The following is a 24,314-nucleotide window of genomic DNA, read 5'->3' as shown; positions in this document are numbered from 1 at the left end:
TCATGCCATTAAATTGTCTGCTCCTGCACAAATTCAGCTCACACGATGATCTGAATTTAATATTATGGTCAAAATGCTGATTTCTTGAAGGAAAAAATTGGTACAGTTGGAAAATAATAGCTCGAGATTCCGCAAATGTCACTTTTTGAAAACAGATTTTTTGGTCATTTTTTGGTCTCAAAGACCAGTGTCCCCCCTTAACCGACGCACGGCAAAATTTGGTCGAATTAACGAGAGTTTCGCCCCATAGACTCCTATGTATAATTGTAGGGACCTCGCGTGCGCGTCGAATTATCCGATTTTCCGAATTAACGGGGGTCGAATTAACGAGCTTTCACTGTAGATCTCCAGAATAACGTTGTGGGAAAGATGCGGTAAAAATGAATGCGAAGGCTGGACCAGTGTACGAAAATCGCTTTTTTTTTGTGAAAAGCAACGAGAGAAAGTAAGCGCGTTAATTGTTTGCCAGTAAACAGCCGCTAACAAGGTTTACTAGTGGCCGTCGTCGATCGTAGAGGGTTTTTAGTGTCTCGACGTTGCAGCCAAGCTTTCAGGTGATAACCGGTAAAGTAGTGTCCATCGTAAGCCCAAATACCGATCCCCAGAAAGCATAACTACCAAGCGAATATGAGCCTGTTGGCCGGAAAACAGCCGCTGCGAGCAGGGCTCGCGCAGCGACTTGTGCCCCCTCGCCGACAGCCGCGCCTCTAGCGACGCGCGCTGTCCCTATATGAAACTTTGGCCGGAGTTTCGTGACCAGAAAAAGCATTGAAGGACTATGTAGATACTTAAGCGTGCGTGCCAAAATTTGTACAATGGTGTCGAAGTGAAACTTTCCCGATTTTAACAGAATGGTCAGCTTCGCGGTTCTCACAGACCTCCCTGCGCAGTGGTGTTTGCCACTTGTTGATCACATTTGCTTTCGCGTCGAGGGAAACGCGGCGGCGCGCCGCCGCTTCAACGCTCCTTGTATCTCCAGCCGGGCGTCGCGCCGCCGCGACGTTTCCTGCCGCGCGAATGTCGTCGAAAAAAACGTCGCATGTATCCCGGCCTTTACTCCTTTACCAGTCCAAACACATCGCTACCTATTTATGCACCCACAGGAAAAACCATTTACCATGCACTGCACCGACACAATAAAACCTGAATAAGGAACAACACGAGTGGAAGCAGTGACATGTCATGCAATACTTCAGCCAGGTTTGCACAAGCACCCCAATGGCATCCAGGGAAACACTTCTGAACTCCAACACAGCAACAGGCGGTCCAATAACTGGCTAGTGTTTTACAAAGATTTGTTTACAGCAAGGAAGCTTTCTGTACTATAGATGAGAACTGAAAACCCACAGGCAAGCAGTGCTGCTTGCATAGCTACCACTCTGAAATGGAAAGGCTCTGTTAGGATGCCTTCAGACTATGACAGGTGCCCTGTTTTTTGGTGTTTGGTTTTTGCAGTGCCATTCTTGAGAGCTTTATCTGACAGTGCTAAGTTGCTGTTTACAGAGCAGAGCTGCATTTTCATGGAGAGCCACGGCGCACAACGCAGCCTCCGTCGTTTAGCCTGCGACATCTACATCTCTGCCTTCACCTCTGTACCTACGGAGCATTAAAAAAACAAAGCTCAAGCATTTCCAACCTGCACGTCAATGGCATAATCTTAATACTGTGATAAGCAAGCATGCAATGATGAAAAAAGCTGTTGCAATGCTGATACCTGCCACCCCTTATACTACCAGCTACCTCGGAGAGAATTGATCAAGGGACGGAAAAAATTTTCCGGCTTTATTAATCAGGCAACAACCCTCTTTGGGACTACCCACGCTCTTGTGCCATGAAGAGAGGAAACGTCAATTCGATTCATGCGGTGGGAGGCCTTGATACATATACAGCAGAAACCAGCTGTCGGGTTTTTCAAGGAACAGGAAAAAAACAGGAACAGCGCTTGTCCTTGTCTTCCTTCTCTGTTTCTTGTTCCTAGTCGCAGCGCTGGTGAAATTTTAAAGATGTACCAACTAGCTCAAACCACCATTTTGCTCCAGGAAAAAAATGTGCCAACCGGGAAACGTAATAGCCGGGGAAGTGTGCATAAAAAAAAACATTGTTGCCTGCCAATTCTGTTTTCTTTTTACTTCCAGCAATGAGAACATGCTCTTGAAATCACATGCATGCACACTCTGCAATGGCTTCCCATCTGCTTGAACGTCTGTTGGTGGAATGGAGGCAGCAGTGAGGAGCGCATGAAGCAAGCTAAGTTGAAGCATGCGTATGCACGTCTGCATTGTTTTTGTGGCGGCCCCTTTAATCCCACACAATCCTTGTCAGCAAGGTGGAACCCAGAAATTGCATTTTTAAGCTGCAGATGATGGGGAAAAAAATGAACAACGAAAACATTCACTGGAGCCAACTGCAACTCGTACAGTGATGACTGAGTGGTGTTTGCAGTGGCATTGTTTCATTTTTGCGCCTTCAGTCATTTGCGCTCACGCCACAGCGGTGATGTACCAACAGCCACAACAAGATTCACACTTTTCGTAAGTGTGCTCAGCATCGACGTCGGTTCAACATGCCGGAAGACGCCGAACTGTGCCAGTCACGTGCTGATGAAGCCCAGAGTTCCGCTTGGTCCCATTGCCGATTCGCACACGCTAAATGTAGGCTGCCAAAACGCCGACACGGGGTGAACTGCTATCGCAAAGTTACAATGGTGACATAGCATGCGAGAAAGCAGCCACAGTTGCACCATAACAGCTGAGTTTGTATTGCATGGGCTTCTATGGGAACTCGACGGGACTGGCTAACGAAAACGTAGCAGCCAGGAAGGTAACCAAGGGGGTTCTACTGTACAGAGAAAAGCATTCCGGCATCCTTTATTCTGAGGGTAGGCAGCTAGCTTTCTCTCCTCTCTTGCCGTGATGCGACATCTTGGACAGCACGAACGCCATCACTTGTGTCAAAGCGTTTTTTGTGCATGCAAGCACTTGGGGGCATCTGAAGAAAAGAGCCCCAGTTTCCTGTTGTCGTGTGGCCCACTGCAGCACTCCGTCCTGTTTGCAGTCAGTTGGCAGGGCGAGCAATCACTTGCTTTCATCTCTTCTGACACAGACTCTAGGGCGCAACAAGGAGCAACACCTTTAGATTCTGTCGCTGCAATAACATGGAAAATTTCACATGCCCCACAAAGAAGGTCTTGCAGAAATGACACGACCATCATTTCCAATATCCATACTTCATGATGCTCCCTCACGAATGCTGCCTCCAGGTTCAGTAACCTCTGATGGCATGCAAAGCTTCAAGGCCAGTAAACGGCTACTACATGACTGCAATTAAACTAAAAACGTGCCACTCTGGAAAAGAGGGCACTCAAAATTCAGAGCAAGCGACTCACTCTTGCTGCATCTTCGACGACCCTGCAAAAGTCCCAAGCTGCTGGGCTTGCCCTGGCACTGTTCCCTCGAGGGGCTGATTCCTGCTGCTGTGACTGCCAGCTGAGCCGTGAAGCTGGCATAAAATAAGAAACGGCAACATCAGAATACGTTGCTTACCACAACTAACACCGCCCCACACAGTTGGCTGCTCTGACGCTGCATTTATGGGCTTATTTATAAAGATATAAACAAAAAGGTAGAGGTAAGTGCACAAACAAACATGCTAATTTTATGCACGAAGAGCTTTAAAGGGGCACAGACAGAGATACAAGCTCAGAACACCAGTGTGCTGTACAAATAATTACAAAGAACTTTGTACGGGCAGTTTAGGTCTCGGTCGGCGCCAGCTCTGGGGTGCACTTTGCCATCACGGCCGACCTGCCAACCTTGGCTACCACATTCTGACGACGTCCGTGTCATCGGCAAGCACTCGTTGCTTTTGCACACAACTGGGTTCCGAGACGTCACAATAATTAAGGCAAGTACATCTTGATGCCACTCGATTCGGGAGGAAGTGCCGAGCAGCTATTCTGACAACTTTCAAAATATTAAAATATGTTCCATTCAATGCCTGCGGCTCAAACTTGCTACAAGGCATCTCTTTACGACCATGAAGAAAATCACATTGTTTGTTTACGATAGAAATTTTGTGTCTGCACCCCTACAACAAACATGCGCAGCTAGAAATGAACCATTAGTGCCCGCAAAAGCAAGCCCTCTGGTTCATTAATTTGCACAAAAGCAGCCAAAAGAAGAGAACTCACACAGCCTGTTCACCAGGAGCTCTTCCAGGCGATCGTTTCTCCTCTCCAGGGCATCCATCTTAGCTTCGAGATGCCTGACCTTCTTCCGCAGTGCTCGGATGCTTTCCCGCTCCTGGTACCGCCCCTGCGCCCCGAGGTGCTCTTCATCCGAGCTGGACTCTTCTCCATTCAGAAAGTCACGAAGCCTCTTTCGCACTGAAACAGCTGCCTTGTCTTCTTTTCTTGAGGAATACTGAAAGTATTATTATCACTCACTGAAAACGAGTCATTCTAGAGCAACAAACTTAAGCACATCTTGAAGAGGTAAGTCTGTTGACAATGGTCGACGCTGACCACGGCGGACACTAACTTAGCAACGAGCATTGCCAATGCCGCAGAACACAAAAAATGCCATTAAGTTAAATGTCAACGACTGCCACATGTCTAGATATTATGTCATTTATAAGTCATAAGAATTTCAGCCCAAAACATCACATGCTTTTCCGAATACCACCTGCGTTCTTTGCAATGTTGACGGTTACAACTGCTCTTAACCTAAAGTCTGCTGCACGAAGGGAGAGAGGGGAGCAACATCGTCTCCAGCAGAGGGGAAGATTAGTGGCTTAAAAACAGGGCAGCGACATTTGAATACCAGTTCAGGACTAAAAATTGGTCAAACGTAAAAATCAAAAGGGTTTAATATTACCGCAAAGTTGTACAGGTCGGCAAGAGAAATATAAGGAAAAGAAACATTGAACATGATGGCGCACGCCACTACCTCATTTCAACAGAGCCTCTTCGTCTGTTCATCCACGCTTTGCATAAGCAGACGCTTAATGCACCTGTGCTCTAGGCACACAAATCTGCAAATGCTTTTGTACACGGTAGCTTACGATTTGAGCCCTACCCTCCCACAGAGGGGACTAATAGGGAGAAGACAGGGCTATTGCCCTGTCTTCCCCCTATTAAGTCCCTTCTGACACAGATGCCTCATTCGCATAGGCGCGCACCTGGTCTCAACGGCATGACCAAACAGAATGTTGCAAAACCTCTCCCTCGACTGCAGGAAGGTGCTTCTGAGCTGCCTCAATCAAGTACTTTTTAATCAAGTTTATTTCCCTGCACACTTCTAATCCACCCTTCTACTTGAGCCTTGGTTACCTGAAAACAACTGCACATGCCCCACAATATCCTACCATAAAAGCAATCAGTAGAACGCATACAGATTTCTTACCACTTCTGCCAAGGACTTCTACGTAAAATTTCCTAGCATTATTCATAACTGTCCTGAGAGAACATAGCACAATACTGATTAACACATTCAGTGAATAGTTACCTCTATGGCTCGTTGCCCACTGTCCGATTCGGCTTCAGAAAGCATATTGTCTAGTAATGGCAAGTGTTGGTCTGCCATTCTCCGGCTTGATTCAAATGGCTGAAAAGAAAAAAACTTGCATCACAACGACGGAAAACAATAAGCAGCCCTACAACTTCAGCCAATTCTGCAAACCAGACAATCCTTTTTCCGCTCTGCTGGGGCCCAGCTGGGCTGTAAAGCTGCAGCTTTAAAGGGATAGTGAATAAAAAATTTTCCGTCGAGATTTATGGCACAAATGATAGCTGAGGCACTGAGGGTGGCCAAAGATACACTTTCTTTAAACAGAAATGAGTGAAACGCAATTATTTTATTGAAAAGTTCTCAAGCTGGTGCATGATGCGGCGGCTCGACGTTAACCTTACTCCTCGCAAGCTGCTGCCAGCACAGATCACCCGAAAGGACGCTTTTCACGTGTTTTTGCTTCGTTGCATACACCATTTAGTTCGGCTTCCTCGTGGCTACGCTTCGAAATTCTCTGCCCGCATCTCACCGTTGTATATCCCTGGAGACTACTTCCCTGATTTGGTCCGAATTAATCGTAGATCCCTGTCTGCTGTGACCGTGAACCAGAACATCTCGTGTCCGTCAGAGGAATGAGCGCTGTCTTGTTTCGACCATGACCGTGCTTACAACACTTTGCCTGATTCGCAGAAACTGCATTTATGCCTGGCTTCCAAATGATACTGCGCCTAATTAAGTGTTTGAACTCACGGAGTCACCATGCGTTCATAAAATGCTCAGCATAAACACTACATCGCTAGTCCTGGCTCCCCTGGCACCATGCAGAGGGACTACGGCGGATCGCCAGTGTAGTCGCTAACACTTTCGGTGTGCACGAACAGTTAGGTGGTCGCTTGTCAGTGTCCTAATCTTCACTTGTGCCGTCACTCTCACTCCTACTTTGAAATCTACAATGCATGTTGCTCGAAAGCTTGGCACAAGACGGGGAACAGTCAACTGGACACTACCAGTAGCTTGTCTACGGCCTTGCTGAGGGCAGGTGTGGCGTCCATTCCGCTGGCTCACAGCCCTAAGCATGCTGAGTGCAACCCAGTGGCCATTCACAAGACATCAAAAATACAGCCATCCACTCAAAAATCACCAGAATAATGACTGTAGGGGTAATCGTATTTTGAGAATGAAAATGTGGTGCTTTGTCAATATTTTCAGATCTTTGTTCAGTATCCCTTTAAGCATGAATAGAACTGAATTAAAAGCAGTTATGTAGATAAGCTTTTCGTGCATGAGCGCACAAAAGGCTTAATGTAACCAGGTGAAATAGCCAGCAAGCCCCATCCCTAATGCATTCAAGAGCCAACAGGGAGAGCCATGAAGTAGTGCTGATTTGCAAGCTACGTGGTTCTACCGACAGGAATGCACATACGTGAGAGTTTTAGTAGCGTTAGCGTGAGTGCAGAGATAAGGAAATTGTTATGTTATCGTAATGCAAGCAATTTATGCTCAAAAATGATTTAGTACAGTATTCCGAAAGCCTCAAATGTAATATACCTCTCACGGAGATTGTATCAAATGAAGGCACTTTTAAAATGAATGCCACCATCACCAAGTAACAAAGAATAACTATTACAGTGCTTTTAAGTCAATACAGTCACTCTTCTGTGCCTCCATTGAAGGTTTGTGAAATGAACACTGTGGCGCCATCTAGTAATTGTTTTATTGTAGTTTAACGTCCCAAAGCGACTCAGGCTATGAGGGACGCCGTAGTGAAGGGCTCCGGAAATTTCGACCACCTGGGGTTCTTTAACGTGCACCGACATCGAACAGTACACGGGCCTCTAGGATTTCGCCATCTAGTTAATAAAATACAAAGTATTTGCTGTTCGAGTAAGAATTCTTTCCAGTGCATGCCATGCAATTCTGAATGAGCTTTCGCGAATTTGAATCTAAATTGGTGGGCCAAACGAAATGTGTACAACAGCATGACAAAGCTGAGAACAGATTTCTGTCATGTTTTAAGCAGCTCAATCGCAGTTCAGTTGGAAATGCTATTCGGGCAGGGAACGTCACAATTAAGAGGATATCTCAAAAGCCGCAATAGCTCATGCTTTGTCTCAGTCAATCACAATGAAAATTGGCATCACCAGCTGTTACTAGCAAACACACCGATGCAAGCCGTAAAAACTCCACCTACATTGAAGAGCACTACCAAGTTTCTGTCCTGCCTAAACGAACTTCACAAAGATTGCAACGTCAGCACATAAGAGTGCCCCGATGCTATTGCCACAACAGTATCATGAAGCATATGCCGTTTATTTGGAAGCAGCACAGAATCCTTACATTGAAAACTACCAGTCGTGCACGTATACCAAACGTTAGACCCTTGCTTGCAGCAATATTTATTCTCAACTCTCCTGCGCCTTCACTTAATCAAACAAGTTATATGCCCATCAAGCGCAACATCCGTTTGCGCATGCGACATAAATACTGGAAAATCCTAGTGCACAAGACACAGTGCACAAAAAATGTGGACAATGTGAAAAAGGACTTATATGCAAAATCATCCACATCACCATATTAAGCCACACATGCTAAAGTAACGAAAAAAAATCGTTTTCAAGATGCGATGCTTACGAGCTTTGCGGCAGTGCTCGTATGGCTGCTCTGCGCATTTTTTAAACACAATTAACGCACTCAAAGATGATTTCGTTCAGTTGCTTCCAATGGCCTGATTTGAGTTTTTCTGACAAGAATGAAAAAAAAAGTACAGTTGAGACCCTGGAACCTACGTTGAGCCGCATTGTAAGGATATGAAGTGATGACGGAAAGTGCAAAATTAGGAACCTGGGAAGAAGGGAGTTTTCGCTGTGCAATCATGGCATGCTGCTTGATAAAATCAAAAGCTGCTAACATTTTTCGCCCTCTAGACAATAATTTGCGTCTGAAGGAGATATAGTGAATTCCACAAAAGAGTTACTGAAAAAAAGGCAATAATCTGAAGGAAGTGAACTCACCTCCACAAGGTACGACATCGCTGAGGTAGCACCCTTCGAGAAACTCGCCACCCACTTTGTACTTCCAATAAGGGGGACAGTTAAACCTGGATGCAACCAACCACCATATAGCGAATTCCTTGATGTAATGAAGTTTTTCAATTGCCCAACGCCGCCTCAGTCAAAGCGAGTGTATTTGAGACCTCCATGTAACGAATGCCTAGCGGAGGTTGACCTTGATGTAACGAACTCGCTAGGCCAACTGTCTGTTAGCTTGTGCTGAGTTACGAAATTTGGCTGAAAAGTAAACCACCAACTGACATGAGAGGAGCGTCAACGATCGCAACGAGCGACAGCAGTTGAGACAACGCGTCCGTCAGCGCATCTCCGCTGCTTTTTCTTTCGCTGGACTGCGGTTGCTCGCGTAGCCCGGGAACATGCGACGTTTTTTTTGCTGATATTCGGGTGGCAGAAAACGTCGTGGCGGTGCGCCGCCCAGCTGGAGATGCACGAAGCAAAGAAGCGGCGCTGCGCCGCCGAATATCCCTCGACGTGAAAGCAACTGCGATCAACAAGTGACAAATACCATTAAGCAATTAGGTCTGTGAGAGCAGCGATGCTGACTCTTCTGTTAAAATCCCGAGAGTGTTCCCTTCGGCATCAATGTACTTGCTTTAGCACGCAAGCGTAAGTATCTATAAGAATTTATGTGCTTGAATGCATGGCGTCGCATACCTTTAGGCGCCCGCTTAGCCGCGGACGCCATCGGCTGCGGGTTTCTTTGACACATTCACTTCAAGAAGGAATTGTAGACTATTAGATACAAGATCCAGCCATGCTCTCTAAAAAAAAGCAACATTTCATGTCTGATGTAGCATTTAGTATTTTCACAATAACATTTCTGCGCCAAAATCACTGCGTAGCTCGTCGGCCATGGCGGCCATGCTGGTGACGGCAAGCAGAGGCAGCCAAACCGGAGCAGCTGCGCTGCTATTGGCTTGCTTCAGGTGCTGTTTCCGGTCTCACCGGACGCCATGTGTCAATAACTAGTGGAAGCAGATCGGCGGCAGCGGGCGATTTCCCGACGCCGGCCGTCGAGCGCGCGCCGTCGGGCGGAAATCGTCGCCTCACAGCCGTAAAAACGCACCGTGTATTCCGGCCTTACACAAGCCACAGCGGAGGTGGCAGCGGCTGCCGCGATAGCCGTGCTTTTGGACATCGAATAATGGGGTTTCATGTAAAAATTTTCAAGTAATTTCACCTACATTTATTTCTTAGTTTGGTTTCCGTTTTGCATTACCCTTCGGGTATTCTTACGAAAACTGCACATAATGAAAACCTGGATGTAACGAAAAATCCCGGATTTTTTTCGACTTCATTATATCCAGGTTTAACCGTATTCATGCGACATCAATGGTGCAATTTTTGTTGTACAGCGGGTAGGTTCAGCAGTAAAGGCCGGAGCAGGAGGCAATAATCCCATTAAACACGCCCGCAGCCTTTCGCAGTGCTCCACAGACAACAAAATGGTGGCCGCTGTGATGTCAGTGAATACTCCCTATATCTTCAGGAAATGTGACTACATTATTGCTGTATTTGTACAGCCTACAAATGTGCAAGTAAAGCCGTATATGGAGAGTGCAGCCTGACTGCACAACAAAACAGTGCATATAGGCGACAGCACGAAAGCACTCCACGAACATGGCATACAGCACACACTACAATATTGGCTTGTGCTACAGCTTACATTGAAAGGCTTGAGAACAAACAGTCATGTTTTTTTAGGTTTTCGTCTGCAATGCTACAAAACACATCAAAGCTCCAATTAAATTGTGCAAAACGCACCAAATTTTAGTGTTCATTGTTCTTCATTGAGAACTTGATGAAGTTATAGTTTTCCACACAGGCATTGCAAATATGAGCTCCATTCAGGTAAATGTAAAACCTTGACCAATTATTGCATTCTGTACTTACACCAGTACTTACAGCAGAAAGTACAGAACTTACAACCTGGTCAGTGTGCCTACTTTGTTGCTCTAGCTTTGAGAATCAGTCACCTTTTGTGAGCATACCAGTGTGAGAATAGCGTGTCATCTACTGAACAAGTTGAAGCATAGGGAAACAAATGCTTTGCCTCTTTAGGCTACTTAAGTTCAAACTGCCTGACACTAATACTGGTAAAGAGATGATGCAGATGAGTGCAGAGGGCCATTTTTTTGCCTCCCTTCAGCCCCTCACCACAAGAGGCTAAGGACAGGTTAAGGTGAATATGCCTATGGTGCCTGATCTACAGAACAAACTATAAAGATAAACGCACTTTTAATGAGATCAGCCCAGCTATAAAAGTCCTGCATTCGTTTCTTTATTATTTAGTTCGCCTAATCTCGAATGTGCTCAAGCGACTGATGGCCAAACGGGCGAACAGCAAGGAAACCTAAAAACTTAGCAAGACCTTAGTTCGTTTCCCATGCTGACTTCTTTTATAACAGCAGCACTATCACTGTAACAGGAAAAGAAAATGCCTCACAGGTTTCAACATCCGCAGAGGCAGAAAACTCGCTGTGTTTGTTCTCTAACAAGGCTGAGTGCAATAGCACCAATGAAGAGCTCGCACAGTGTATTGAACACTTTGAGAATGGTTCTATGGGGCCAGATGCAAATATTAAGCAGAGAAGTGCCACATGGTTCTTTTGTTAATGCGACGCTGTTAAGGGGCCCGTGATGCAGAAAAGCCGGTGCCATTGGCGGCGCTAGCTGGGAGCGAAAAATCCTAGAAGCATTAATAAATAAAACAGAGTAAGAAATTGGTCTAGTTGGGGAATCGAACCAGGGCCTCCGGAGTGCGAGACGAACACGCTAACCACTCCGCCATGCCAGCTTGATGGTTTGGCAGGAACAAAGGTGCATCTAGTGAATACGATGTTGTCTTAGAAGGGTGCTTTAGAGACATGTACTGTGGTGTATATTAGTAATTATGAGCATGGAAATTACAGAAGCCGCAATTAAGCGAATAGCAAATTACGTTTCCGCTACTTTTCCTCTTTGCTTGGTGCGCACATAGCACCATCAGGCGGCGCCCACTAAAACCACCTCCTCGCAATGTATGCCACTGCCTCAACAGATATCGCACAAAGGCAGTGCTTCCTAGCGCCTCCCACTCGTCTCGTTCGGGCACAGTGGGGCCGTGTGGGGACGCAGGAATCACGCGGTGAGCGGCAAACAACGCAGCGCACATCCAAGGCGCGTTCACCACGAAGCTTGCGGTTTGCTGCCCGTTCGTTCGGCGCGGAAGCTATGCTGGCGTTCGTGGCATCGCTTTGTTGAGAGGCCTCCTATAGACTCCGAGCGATTTGTCCAACGGGCAAGGCGTCGCACCGGACGGGCGATGGCGTTCCGGAGACTATCTGGCAGGCTGCGACACGCTGTCGCATTCCACTCTTAAAGGTGAAGAAGCTGAAGCGTCCTCCTTTTTCAAGCAATGAAAGTAAGCAATCATTGAAGCAACGCTTAGAGATGCAGTCATGAATTGTCTACAACTACAAGGAACCCATTTTATGCAAACAAAGCTTTTTCTAGAACTGGTGGACGTTATTGGCACCATTTGCAGCGAGAGTTGCCCCTTCCCATTGAAATTTTTAGCAGATTGCTGCTCTTGAAACTTCCGCCAGGTTTCAGGGCTTCAAAGTTAGCAAGGCTTTAGTGCATTTACACTCAGTAGAAGCTCAATGATACGAACATGGTTGATACAAATTTCAGGAGGACGTCAATTCATTTAATTCCCCTCCTGGAGTGTATTGTGTACAATGTGCAAAATTTTGGATTTTCTGAGCGCTCTCCTGTGTCACTATGGATGATAAGAATGCATGAGCAGTAACCACATCTTCGAGCACTAAGCGTGGCCTGGACATAGCCAACTCCGCAATCGCTAGTCACGCTGTACACAGAGGGATCAGTCAGCGGCGGCGGACAGCCTGCAGGTTGCTGATGTCGCAAACGTGTCATGCTGTACATACCACGAGTAGTGAGCTATGGCCGTGTGGCCGTAAATAAACAGTGTCAGACATGAACAGATTTGCGTGAATGCATTTCCCCTACTTCTGCAGAAGGATTTCATTTCGGATTACATGAATTTTTCTGCGACCCCAAGATTCATATCACTGAGATTCTACTGTATGTTCACTTCTTTTATCACGGACAAGATTCCAGTGGGCTATTCTGGTCCCTTTTTCAAAGCAAACATCCAAGAAACTGCACAGAGCGCAGTTTTTTTCTGACTACTAGGAAGACCGCAGCGGTAAAAGTGATGAGCTCAACTAGTTGGTTTCCGCTAAGAAAAGAAGATTCCGATTGAAACAAGGTTTCCGCAATTTCTAGAACCAAGCAAAATGATTGATCACTAAGACTGTTCCTTCATGTCTGACCCAGGCAACTGCAGTGGCATTGAGCACCAGAAAAATACCATGAATATGAAACGCATGCCTTGCTTTGTGCTACAGGAGCACAACATCTAGATTGTAGACGCAGCAAAGAAACCAGTGGCGGGTCTCTCCCGTCACTGGCTTCATTCACCCTTGCAGCCAAAGCAATGCTTCACACTATAAGTGAAGAGTACGGCAACACATACCCTCCTCCCCTGGAAGTGGCTTTGTGTTTGTGCCTACGCTCCGTGTCCGAGAGGAGAAGGTCTGCGTGCTCTGGGACGTCCTCACCAAGTCGGACTGGATGCCAGTCTCGATCTGCATGCTCTGACCACGAGCCTTGGTCTGCTACTATGCTTGGTATTTGCTCCGATGCTCCTGAAGCACAGAAAATAAAATTTAACAGAAAAGTGTTAACTGCGATGACCCCTTCCTTTCAATAAAAGACAAAGACGAGGTTTTTTTTAATGAACACATAACTACTTTCTCATTAGTGCGTAATCCAACTACTCTTCAAAAGTGACCATAGTAGGGCACTGGAAATGGGCTCAGCTTGACAAACTGCCCAAAACATGAGCTTGTCTGAGAGTGTAGAGATAAACGAGGACTTTGCCAGGAAATATGGACAGCCTGGAAGTATTGGGAAACTCCCACAATGACTATAATAAACCACTCATTTAAAAAAAAAAGAGGAGGACATCAGCGCAATGTTTCCCAACAAACAAAAAAACAGTGCACACAGCTAAGCACAGCTAAGCTAGGAGTGCAATCTTGAAAACACTCCAGCACTGAAGGAGACAACCAAGGGGCGAGGACGATGCACAAAAGCACACACATGAAAGGACCGAATCTGTGAGATGGAAAGTGGAATCCGGTTCTTATATCTCTGCTCTTCAACCATTCCTCACTCATGCCGACGAAGGCAGACCATTAAAAAATTACAGATTACATATTATGGAATTTATTTTATTTGCACCTATGTATAGTGCGGTCTCAACTTCTCCACTACCAGGGTGAGGCCTCTTATCTCAGCACCTGACTGCCCTTGTGTCTCCTTCCAAAGCTTCGCCGACTCCTGCTCTCCACGTCTTCTCTTCCCGACGAGCCTTTGGTTGCCGCCACTCACACAGCCTCCCTTCCCATCAGAACCCCATACGCCTTCCTTCCCATCAGAACCCCATACGCACCTCTGGAATAGCAGGAGGATCAGGTGTCCTTTTCATGGGTGCTGCGCTCTCCCGCAGCCAGCATCTCTCCTCTACTGCTAGCCGCAAATCAAACTCCCGCTTGCCGAACCACTCGCTAGTTCGAACTATTATGCGACATGCAGTGACTGCGGTCCGCACACCCGAACACACACACTCAGCGCTCGTTTGGCATGCGCTCGAGGGCAACACGGACACACGCATCATCAGCCTGACTGCGCCCACTGCAGGGCAAAGGCCTCTCCCATGTCTCTCCAATTAACCCTGTCCTTTGCCAGCTGCGGCCACTGTATCCCTGCAAACTTCTTAACCTCATCTGCCCACCTGACTTTCTGCCGCCCCCTGCTACGCTTGCCTTCTCTTGGAATCCACTCCATTACCCTGAAGGACCAGCGGTTATCTTGCCTTCGCATTACATTGCCTGCCCAAGCCCACTTCTTCCTCTTGATTTCAACTAGGATGTCATTAACCTGCGTTTGTTCTCTCACCCACTCTGGCCGCTTCCGATCTCTTATTGGCAACTGTGACAGGGGTATTACACTGATAAAGTGTATTTTATATACAAATACCCCTGTTTCTTCTCCCAGATGCTCGACAGAAGGCGTAAGACTAGTGCTAAACAACAGGGACGAAGGGAGAGAAGATAACATAAACACTAGACATCAATTGACTTTATTCTCAGAAGACCACGTCAAAAGATATCAGCTGTCTAAACACCAACTAGCCCAGCTTTCTGCCTTAGATGCTTGACAACTTGCCCCATGAGGGAAACAAATTAGGGGGACAGTTAAGCGCTGCTTAAAGGGTATGGCGTGATAGCGTTAATGAGTCCCTTCAGCAGACTCTTCACAGAACGTCATGTGCACTAATCAACCTAACTAGCACAATCACGTGACACATAACGTCACATGGCACATACGTCACTAATTACCTGGTGTCAACTATCAACTACAATTAGTATGCTTTGCCCATAGCTCATAGCCCATAGCTCAGCTAACACCATGTGCCACACATAGATTGCCATGACATGGATACCAAGTGAACGTGCCTACATGCCCGGGAGGTAGCGTGTCCGACTCGCAACCCAAGGTTCGCAGGTTGGAATCCCGACTAAAAGTCTCTAAACTTTTCTTTCAGTGAAAATAACTTACTATACAAAGTAGCATCATTTGAGACATGCGGCGACCTTCAATTCACATTGCATGCCATGCTTAGTCACTACTATTCCACAGAACCACCTATGACATCACATTGGAGTTTTGCTGCACGATGCCGACAGGATGATACTTTTTCGTTGAATTTGATCCTTAACGATACCGCATTAAAGGCAATGCGCTGGCTGTCTATATTTGTCTATATAACAAACCTCTGCAATTAGATCAGTGATCAGAAAATGTTGTGACCTAAAGATTCTATAAATCCGACTTATGAGATTCTTTGTCTTAACCATTGCCCCAGCTAGCCCACCAAAGTGTACATAAGTTTTAGATAATGTTTCTAAAAACTAGGTCTCTTTATATTAAAGTTAGTAGAAAAGGCCTTTTCTAATAATGTGAAACTCATCACAATATCAACAGCCCATTCAGTACCCCTGAACTCTCTTGTACGTATACCACACGAGCATGCAAAGCATTTTTCAAGTCACAGCACTAATGGCAAGAGTGGCCACACCTCAAATGACTAAGGGTGCCAATCCATAAAGGCGCAGTGCAGCAATGAGAAGCTGTTTACACGCACAACCATGTGAAGTTGGATTAGGGCTTGTTGGTGCACCGTGAAAAGAATGAAAAATGGAACAAAAGCCGAAGATGTATGCTGAGCAACACCCGTTGCTCACTTATGTGTTCTTTGTATGCCTTCACATTTGGTATCATTTTCACATCCTTTACACACACCTCACTGGCTCTGCCTGCAGATAGCCTATGCTAGGTCGGGGTAGCCATCATCATCATTTATTGACCCTTACAGACCCCTGGGTGGTGGGGCATTACCTAAGGGGTGGGGGAGGGGGGGGGGGGGCGTTACATCACAATAATACACCAGGACACAATCAGTGCCATAGACATATACTGGCAGGATATAAAGAAAAAATGTGCATGAACCCACCACAGAAAGTGGCCAATTGGCGGAACTTACGCGGATCACGCTCGATGACAATGAACTCGGGTAATGAATTCCATTCTTCGATGGCAACAGGTAGAAAAGACTTGTTAAATGCGTTAGTGGAGCCGTGCATGCACAGAATGCTCATGGAGTTGAAGAGACGTCGCGAAGTTATGAGCGGCGGAAGCAAAATGGAGTCCCGAAGTGATGGAAAACAATAGTAAAGCTTGTGGAACAAAGACAAACGGGCAATTTTACGCCTGTGCACCAGAGGCTGTATGTCGAGAGACAATTTTATATTTGTAACGCTAGAGTGAGTGTGATAGTCGGATGAAATAAAGCGGGCTGCACGGTTTTGAATAGCTTCTAGGGTGTCGATTAAGTAGGCTCGGTGTGGGTTCGGAATAGGGGAGGCATATTCTAGTTTAGTGTGGACGAAAGTATTGTAGGCTAGTTTTCGGATAGAAGGTGGGGAAGAACCAAGGTGCCGTCTGATAAACCCGAGTGATTTCGAAGCATCAGCTGCCAGTTTCATAATGTGCTCGGACCACGTGAGGTTGTTGGTGATATGAATTCCTAGATACCGGTAAGAAAGAACTTTGGAAAGGGTGGTTGAGTTCAGTGAATATGCGTAGTTGACATTGGTGCGCTTGCGTGTTACATGCATGTACTTACACTTGGAAATGTTGAGCTGCATTAGCCATCCTAATGCATGGCACCACATTGGCCAATGCTGAAGCAGAAGTCAGACAAAGGCACTGAACCACGGTGCAAGAACATATTTAGGTGCTGACACTGCGCCCGGCGGCGCAACCAGATTGTGTTCGCTCCTCCTTGAGCTTCTCTCGAATGCGGACAGATGGTGCCAGGCGATGGGGTCCTGTCTGGTCGACGAGTGGCGGCGGCCGTAATGCAGGTGCTGCGCAACCGTTCGGTGCCACGGCCTGTATGTGCGCTTTGTTAAGTTCAGCGAGGCGCAGGCGGATTGAAATTGCTGCCAACACTGAATAATTTTAGGCTACTTTGTGTTTTACCACATGGGACTGCATGAATCGGTGAAACAGCAGCGAGGAAGTGACCGTGCGATCCTTCCAGGTCCGTTATCGAAATGCATTCATTGCAAAAGTTTTTTTAATTCATCCACAAGAATGCTGAGAGCATAGTTAACTATACTGACTCTTAAATATAAACGGTCGGCCGCAACGCGCACGCCCCCACATTTGGGCCAAATAGCCTGCACGTACATTCAGACATTGCCTGAGCAGCGTAATGCGCTGACGCTGTGACATGATGCCCGCCGTTTAGAGAACATGCTTAACTCCGCCCAATTGCGATTTTTTAATGTGCAGAGAAACCTCAATGCCGTTTTTGCATTCTGCTCGATAGATTGCTTCCACAGCCAGGAATAGAACCCGCGCTCTTGTCGTGGGTACGAATGAGCACAGGGACCGAAAGGAAACCAAGTATGCATTTATGACGTTTTAATGGCTAGTGCAGCGCACGTTTAGCTACGTGACGCGAAAATATTTAGCGGAAATTACCCCTGGCATTACTCTTGCCAAGCTCATCTTTTACAACAACACCGCCGATGCTGAGCTGTGCTGTCTCCCCAAAGGAAAGACTGGAGTGCACGCGCAGAAGTAAAATATTTACGCGACCCTGAACTGGGATTGGCGGCCGTCAGTTGAGAATAATTCCAGCGCGTTGTTGATCTCTATAATATTGGACCACGAAAATCTCCATCGAGCGTTCTAGGGTACTGCAAATTATGCAGCTGTATATTTGTTATAAATATTACCGGCCTGTCTTCTGCCTATCATACCACCATGTTTTGTGGCACCAAATTTTACAGCAGGTGGGAAATGGCCACGAGATCACCGAAGGAAATTAAATGCTCCGCTGCCACGGCATGTCGCATCTAGTGTGTCTCTGCATATGCTTCTTCAAAAAGTGGCTTCCTGCACGTAAATACAGAGAGTCCAGACCGCCATTAGTAGCTTCAATTAATTCGCTCGCTTATCTCATGACCTCCAGAATTTTAAACTCGAGGGTACCTTAATAAGGAGGAAGCTCGACTACTGAGCCGGAGAACTAGGGTTCAATGGCGGTTGCGGCGGCCGCAAAACACAAAAGGTGTTGCTAAATTTGGAGCTCTCCAATGCGGCATCCATTAATACCTATGCATTACTTCCGGAAGTTAAACACATAATTGGCATTTTTTATTCAATTAAGCCTGAATAGCCATTCTGTGGAACAAAGTTATTACTACAAGTATGTCCCTTATGAGAGATATGATCGTGTATTTTCACTAGATTATGCACAAAACAAAATTAATCGCAACTCGCTAGGCTACTTTTGTGTAGTCTAGAGGCAAGACCACGACAGAAATCTTGATCACTCCAACCTGCTATTTGGACGATGCACTGAGTAATGGAACCTCTACCATCTAGGTTGAACACAGTTTGGCCAGGTTCTTCTTTTCTTGAGACTGCTTCGTCATGATTGCATTCGTGTGCCCGCAATGCTGCCTCATACTGATGCTGACGTAACAGTGGAGAAGATGTCCGATTACTTCTTCCTTGTGATCAGTACATGGGAAAGTCATCGTGTATGTAACACCCCGTCTATGGTGTCCCAGTACACCATGTGGCAGTCTGCGTATTCAACAAAAAGCCGCTCTGTTTGCTTCAGAAGATAAAATATGTTCAAGTTAGGATGAGTAAGACCTCCTCTGTTCTTCACATTTGTAAGAGCTGCTTCAGCAAAAGAGTTATTTTTTACACTGAAGGCCGATAAGCAAGTAGAGCAACTGGTTACTTTTCGCATTTTTTGCACAAAAAACCGGTGACATAGTATAGAATGCAGTCCGCAACTTGCCCTGCGTCCAATTTGGAACAGAAAACACTGAAAAACACAGCCGGCACCAAAAGAGAGGCACGCCGCTCAGCCGCTTCCGCCGCTCCACAAGCGAATGGGCCCTGCTCCGCAGCGCCTCCGCGCCGCTGCGGTTGGCGCTGTACTAGAGGGTGAACAAGATCTGTGCGCGTTCATCGCCGCGGCGGGCGGTCAGTGTCAACACCTAAATTATTCTTACACCGTGCACTGAAGAGAGGACCGAGAAAGGCCATAAAAGGCAGCTTCCATCTCAGAAGCACGACTGAAACTCAAGTGGGGGAACTACAACCATGCCATCAGCAAAGAAACAGTGTCTCATAGTTCTTCAAGATTTAGTAGGAGGGCAGCAAGAGGGTGGCAAAGCTACCATTTTTTTTTATTTAACAATACTGTCAGCCGCCTTTTAGCGGCCAAAGCAGGAATGGGCAGAGTGAAGTGCATTAGCAAACAATCAGGCACGCATGTGGTGTACATTGGGTTATGACAGAAAAATAAACAGAAGAAAAGATACAACAAGGTACATCAAACCCGAGGCCTGTGCATCGTTTACAAAACTGCTGTGCAATTGCCAGAGAAGATAAGGGGTGGTATTCTCCCGGTGTCGCCTTTTGCGACATGTCGCATTCGCTCTTCGCTGATTGGCTCGAGCCACGGTGACGGCGGCGTGACACGGACCCGCCTTCCTGCCAGGTCATCGTGACGTCGCCCCAATTTACTACGCTTAGTCGAACAACGGAATGCGCTGAAGCGATTCACGCGGGCGACGGGCTACCGTTAGCGTACGAACGCAATCGGCAGTTGCGGCTTTTGCGTCCTTGGCGTGAAAACATGGCGACGTCCTTTCAAGCGAGAGCCGCCCGCTTCAGCCAATTCAGCAGTCCTTGCGATTCCGGTCGGCATGTTTACCGGCAACTACTGGTGTTGTTACTTTTCGCTATGACTTACCTTGCTTCGTCAATAAAGTTTAAGCTGCAATTCAACCTAGTTTTTTAGATACGCTCTCGATTCTGGAGCGCGCAAGCCTAATGGGACCTCCAGCTACACTGCTACCGTCTGCAACTGCCCGAAACGCAGCCGACCGAAAGAACGGAACGAACGGAACGAAAGAAAAATAGATTTGGAGCTTTTTCGCGGTGTTTTATAGACTTAAATGAAGTAAAGCGAGTTTATATTAAATTTGCAAATGTTTTTTTGAACATTAGACGTTATGTGATGGCAAATATTCTTGCTATAAAAGATACGAAACTACTGCTGCTAGTGAATCAGCAATGGTAAATTGTCGCTTCTCGGAGTGAATGAATGCACCGCAGACGAAAGTGCCGGCGGCTTTTTCCGTTTCCTCGAGCATCTGTAAGCACTTTTTTAGGCCCCGCCCATATGCGACATGTCGCAAAAGGCGACACCGGCAGAATACCACCCAAGGAACCACCGCCGATGATTCACACGAGAAGAGAACATTACATACACTACTATCACAAGCAGGAATGCAAATCAAGCAAAAATGTTTCAACTGATTCGGATTCGGTAACGTCGGGAGGCAGTCTGTTCCATTCAAGGATGGATCACGGAAAAAAAGAGCAGCAATATGAATTTGTTTTACATTGAGGCATTAAAAGTGTTTCAGTATGTTTTCCTCGGGTAGGTCTTGTAGTATTATACTGCATGTAATCATTAAGATCCAGTCTGGCGTTGCTATTAGTGATATTGTACAGTAGTTTTAGGCACTGCGTTTTGCAAATCTGCTGGAGCTGTAGAAGGCCCAGTAGCGTAAGACTGCTCACTGAGATGTGCCTACCGTAGGCATTATGGATAAATTGTAGAGCTTTATGTTGCACTCCCTAAATCATCATCATCATCAGCCTGACTACACCCACTGCAGGGCAAAGACCTCTCCCATGTCTCTCCAGTTAACCCTAAATATGGTTGATTTTTGTTTTAGTATGCAGGTCCCAGACGATGTCGGTATACTCGAGTAGTGGCCGTATAAGGGCTGTGTAAGCAACTAGTTTTGTCTTTGACGTGCAGAGTTTTAATTTATGTCTTAGCGTCCAAAGCCTTTGAGTGGCGCCTGACACTACCTTCTTAATGAGAGCGTTCAAACTTAGATTTTGTTCTAGCATATGTCCTAAATATTCATATATGCTAACAGATGTAATTTCGTTATTGTTAATCTTGTACCTGAAGGCGAGTGGATTTTTTTTGTGCGATATAGTCATGCGGGCGCACTGAGACGTATTCAAGCTTATGTCCCACTTTCGACACCAGTCAGGGACAGCCGTAAGACAATCGTTCAACACCTTTTGATCATCAACTGTTTCGATACTAAGGTAGGCAACACAATCATATGCAAAGAAACAGCAGCACAGAGGAGATTTAAATGACAGGTCATTGAGATAAATAAGGAAAAGTAATGGGCCCAGCACAGATCCTTGTGGGACTCCTGATAGGACAGCCGCCAGATCTAATGTGGACCTACCAAGTTTGACGTATTGGTAACGTTCGGAAAGGTAAGAATTAAGCCACTGCGTGATGTTTTTTAACAGGTTTTTTAGCTTCATTTGTAACTTGGGATGTGAGACAGAATCGAAGGCTTTTCAGGTGGTTGGCCACTTCAAGCAACACAGCATGACAGCAATCAAAACCTGTCAAAAAAGGAGACTTGGCAATGCCAGAAGACCTCTTCGATGCAAACTTTAAAGGGACACTGAGGAGAAATTGAAGTTGGCTTGTACTGACAGAATACCAGCTCCTGATTACAAAAACGCCACTCATACTGAAAACAAAGCTCTTGTAACATAGAAAAGAGCAAGAACCAAAATACAGGTATCGCCGCCACAGGCCAAACTCACAAATACAAGCGTGATGACGTCATAGGACAAAACAGTGTTGCTAGAACCAATGGTTCTAGCAACACTAGACACGAGAAGCCACGAATCACTGAGGCGCAGCCAATGCATGCGCAAATCTCCTTGACGTCGCCAGATGGCGCCACGTACCGGCAGCTACGCGCGCGCCTGTAGCATCGGGACCAACCAGTGCCTGCTCACCGGCGGTAGGCGGGCTCCTGGTATTCCGCTAACGGTAACAAGGTACACGGTATGCTAAAGGGGTCTATTTGCGAGAACTTCGTTGACGACTTCGAGAACGGGGTCCATCGTAATGCTGGCAAAACGCCGGTGCAAACGTAAACAAAGCGACGGTAGCGACGGCCGCAGTAGCCGATAGATGCCTTCAACGTGCGGCCGGCGGTAGCTTTCTTTTCGGCTGCTGCTAGACCGCACTGCTGGCTGCCAGAAATCACTGAGTCTGCGTTGCGTCATATGCACGTCATGTTTCACGTCACTTAGTCCTGTGTCGTCATAAGAGAATCCCAAGTTTGAATCAGAACGGCAGGAAAAACTTTTTCAACTTCGAATCCAAATTTCTTAGAAATAAATGCATCTTTCGCTGCCGGCCAAGTGGCAACAAAGCCATGAAATGCCAAACTATCGGCTTTTGCTTTAAAAAAAATATTAATAGAGCTCTCCTCACTGTCCCTTTAAGTCAATGTAACGTTTGCAAAGCAAAATCTTGAAGCCCTGAGATAAGCCACAAAAAAATGGAAGGGATTTGTGCCTGCATGTTTTTTTTTTTATGCAAATAAATAAATTCAACTGCTGTTTAAGACTACCATCTCAAGAAAACAAACACCCGGAAAAGTCAAATCAGCACTCTCCTGTCATGCCAGTTAAAAAAAAACAACTGGGATTGCTCAACATAAAACTGAATTTGTGCAAGAGTTCGTGGACTGCACACACCATTGACATTTGGGAGTTCTTCTACTTCACTCTGAATCAAAGAATGTTAGGTGCCCCACGTGATTGCACTAACAAAGCTATAAAGAAAAATGGGCTTGGGAACACAACCAGCCCCAGCGGTGGACACTTATAACCCCCTTTGTAGAACTTAGTTTCTTCCCACCATGCCTACGATGCCGTTACAGGAACCACACCATTGTATTTCCCTTTTTTAGAAGCCCCTTCTCTCAGTCCTAGAGCGACATTTGGCGATACACTTCGGAACACGTTAAAGATCCCCAGGTGGTCGATTATTCCGGAGACCTCCACTACGGCACCTCTTCATCTCTTTCTTCTTTCACTCCCGCCTTCCTTCCTTCCCTTACGGCGCGGTTCAGGTGTCCGCCGAGATATGTGTGACAGATACTGCGCCATTTCCTTTCCTCGAAAACCAATTTCACCAATTTAACACCTTCGGATGCCAGCACGAGATGTCAACTCTGTTTATCCGGGCACATTAGAGCTGCTCAATGAGACAGAAACACAGCCGGCTCCAAAGTAGTAATCTCACTGAAGTTACATGCCAGTTATACCCCAAGCATGAGATCCGCCGCTGACACCAGCAACTACCAACAGACCAACATGAGAAGGCGTCCCACCTGAACCCGACACACACCATGCACATACGTAACCACATCATGACCAGAATGCAAGCGTTCCCTTGCGCCTGTCCTCCCGCAGACCTACCTTGCGTTTGTCGCAGGGGTCGGAGTCGTCCGAAAAGTAGCGAGAGGCAATGAGCAGCACTGATCGAGGCGGTGGCGGACACGGCGCGAGACCGCACACTGAAATGCTGCTTCCGCCGGAGGTGTTTGCGACAGTTCCCGTTGTGAGCCCTTGCCTGCGTTTGCAAATGCACCGCCACTACGGGAGGCAACAGACCACGATCGCACATAAAACGGTCGTCACCAACGCCAAGAAGAGCACGCTACCAAGCGACCATGATCAACGCCACAAGAGTTGACATTGCGCGCGCGCGCGTTCTGCGCTGAAATACATCTGGGTGTAGTAGAACAACTGTTAGCTGCGGCCAGCTGCGGCGCAAAGGCGGCGTGAAGACAGAAACATCGACTGCCGACAGGGGCACTACGGTCGCTAGGGGCACTGAGCAGTTGATGCTGTGCCGCAGTCGCGAACTGGCCTGTGACAACGGTTTCTCAGTATGCGAAAGTCGACTGCAGTGTTTGGTTTTTCATGAAGGAGCTATTGACTTCAAATATTTTTCTAGGAAAGAAGAATATGCAATGATGAAATTTATATATCGCGCTTGGTGCCAAGTTAGTGCCCCTGTCGGCTGTCGATGCTTCATGCTGCAGCTCCCGCCTTCTCCACTATTTGTTGTTATCGCTACTTGTAGATG

The 24,314-nt window shown here is 46.6% G+C and overlaps 1 protein-coding gene across 5 annotated transcripts in view; it reads right to left on the bottom strand.

The window, feature by feature from the left end:
• LOC149337188 (uncharacterized) overlaps nucleotides 1-24,312 on the bottom strand; it is a 49,267-nt gene extending 24,955 nt beyond the window's left edge. Inside the window, exons 1-6 of one of the 5 annotated variants that reach the window (XM_089553373.1) lie at nucleotides 23,642-24,203; nucleotides 13,122-13,293; nucleotides 8,519-8,604; nucleotides 5,505-5,603; nucleotides 4,190-4,421; nucleotides 3,386-3,498 (exon numbers count right to left, since the gene is read on the bottom strand). In XM_089553373.1, the coding sequence (XP_089409499.1) occupies nucleotides 3,386-3,498; nucleotides 4,190-4,421; nucleotides 5,505-5,603; nucleotides 8,519-8,604; nucleotides 13,122-13,239 (648 nt within the window). In that variant the 5' untranslated portion in view covers nucleotides 13,240-13,293; nucleotides 23,642-24,203. Of the gene's footprint in view, nucleotides 1-3,385; nucleotides 3,499-4,189; nucleotides 4,422-5,504; nucleotides 5,604-8,518; nucleotides 8,605-13,121; nucleotides 13,294-23,641 lie in introns of those variants that run through there. The other 4 variants (XM_089553376.1, XM_089553375.1, XM_089553374.1 and 1 more) reach the window with 4 other exon arrangements.
• Between the last annotated feature and the right edge of the window lie 2 nt (nucleotides 24,313-24,314).

This window comes from Amblyomma mixtum, chromosome 7 (assembly GCF_055824585.1).
Source record: "Amblyomma mixtum isolate Tamu chromosome 7, ASM5582458v1, whole genome shotgun sequence".
In the NCBI taxonomy this organism is placed as follows: Eukaryota; Metazoa; Arthropoda; class Arachnida; order Ixodida; family Ixodidae; genus Amblyomma; species Amblyomma mixtum.
This window is presented reverse-complemented; position numbering and strand designations above follow the sequence as displayed.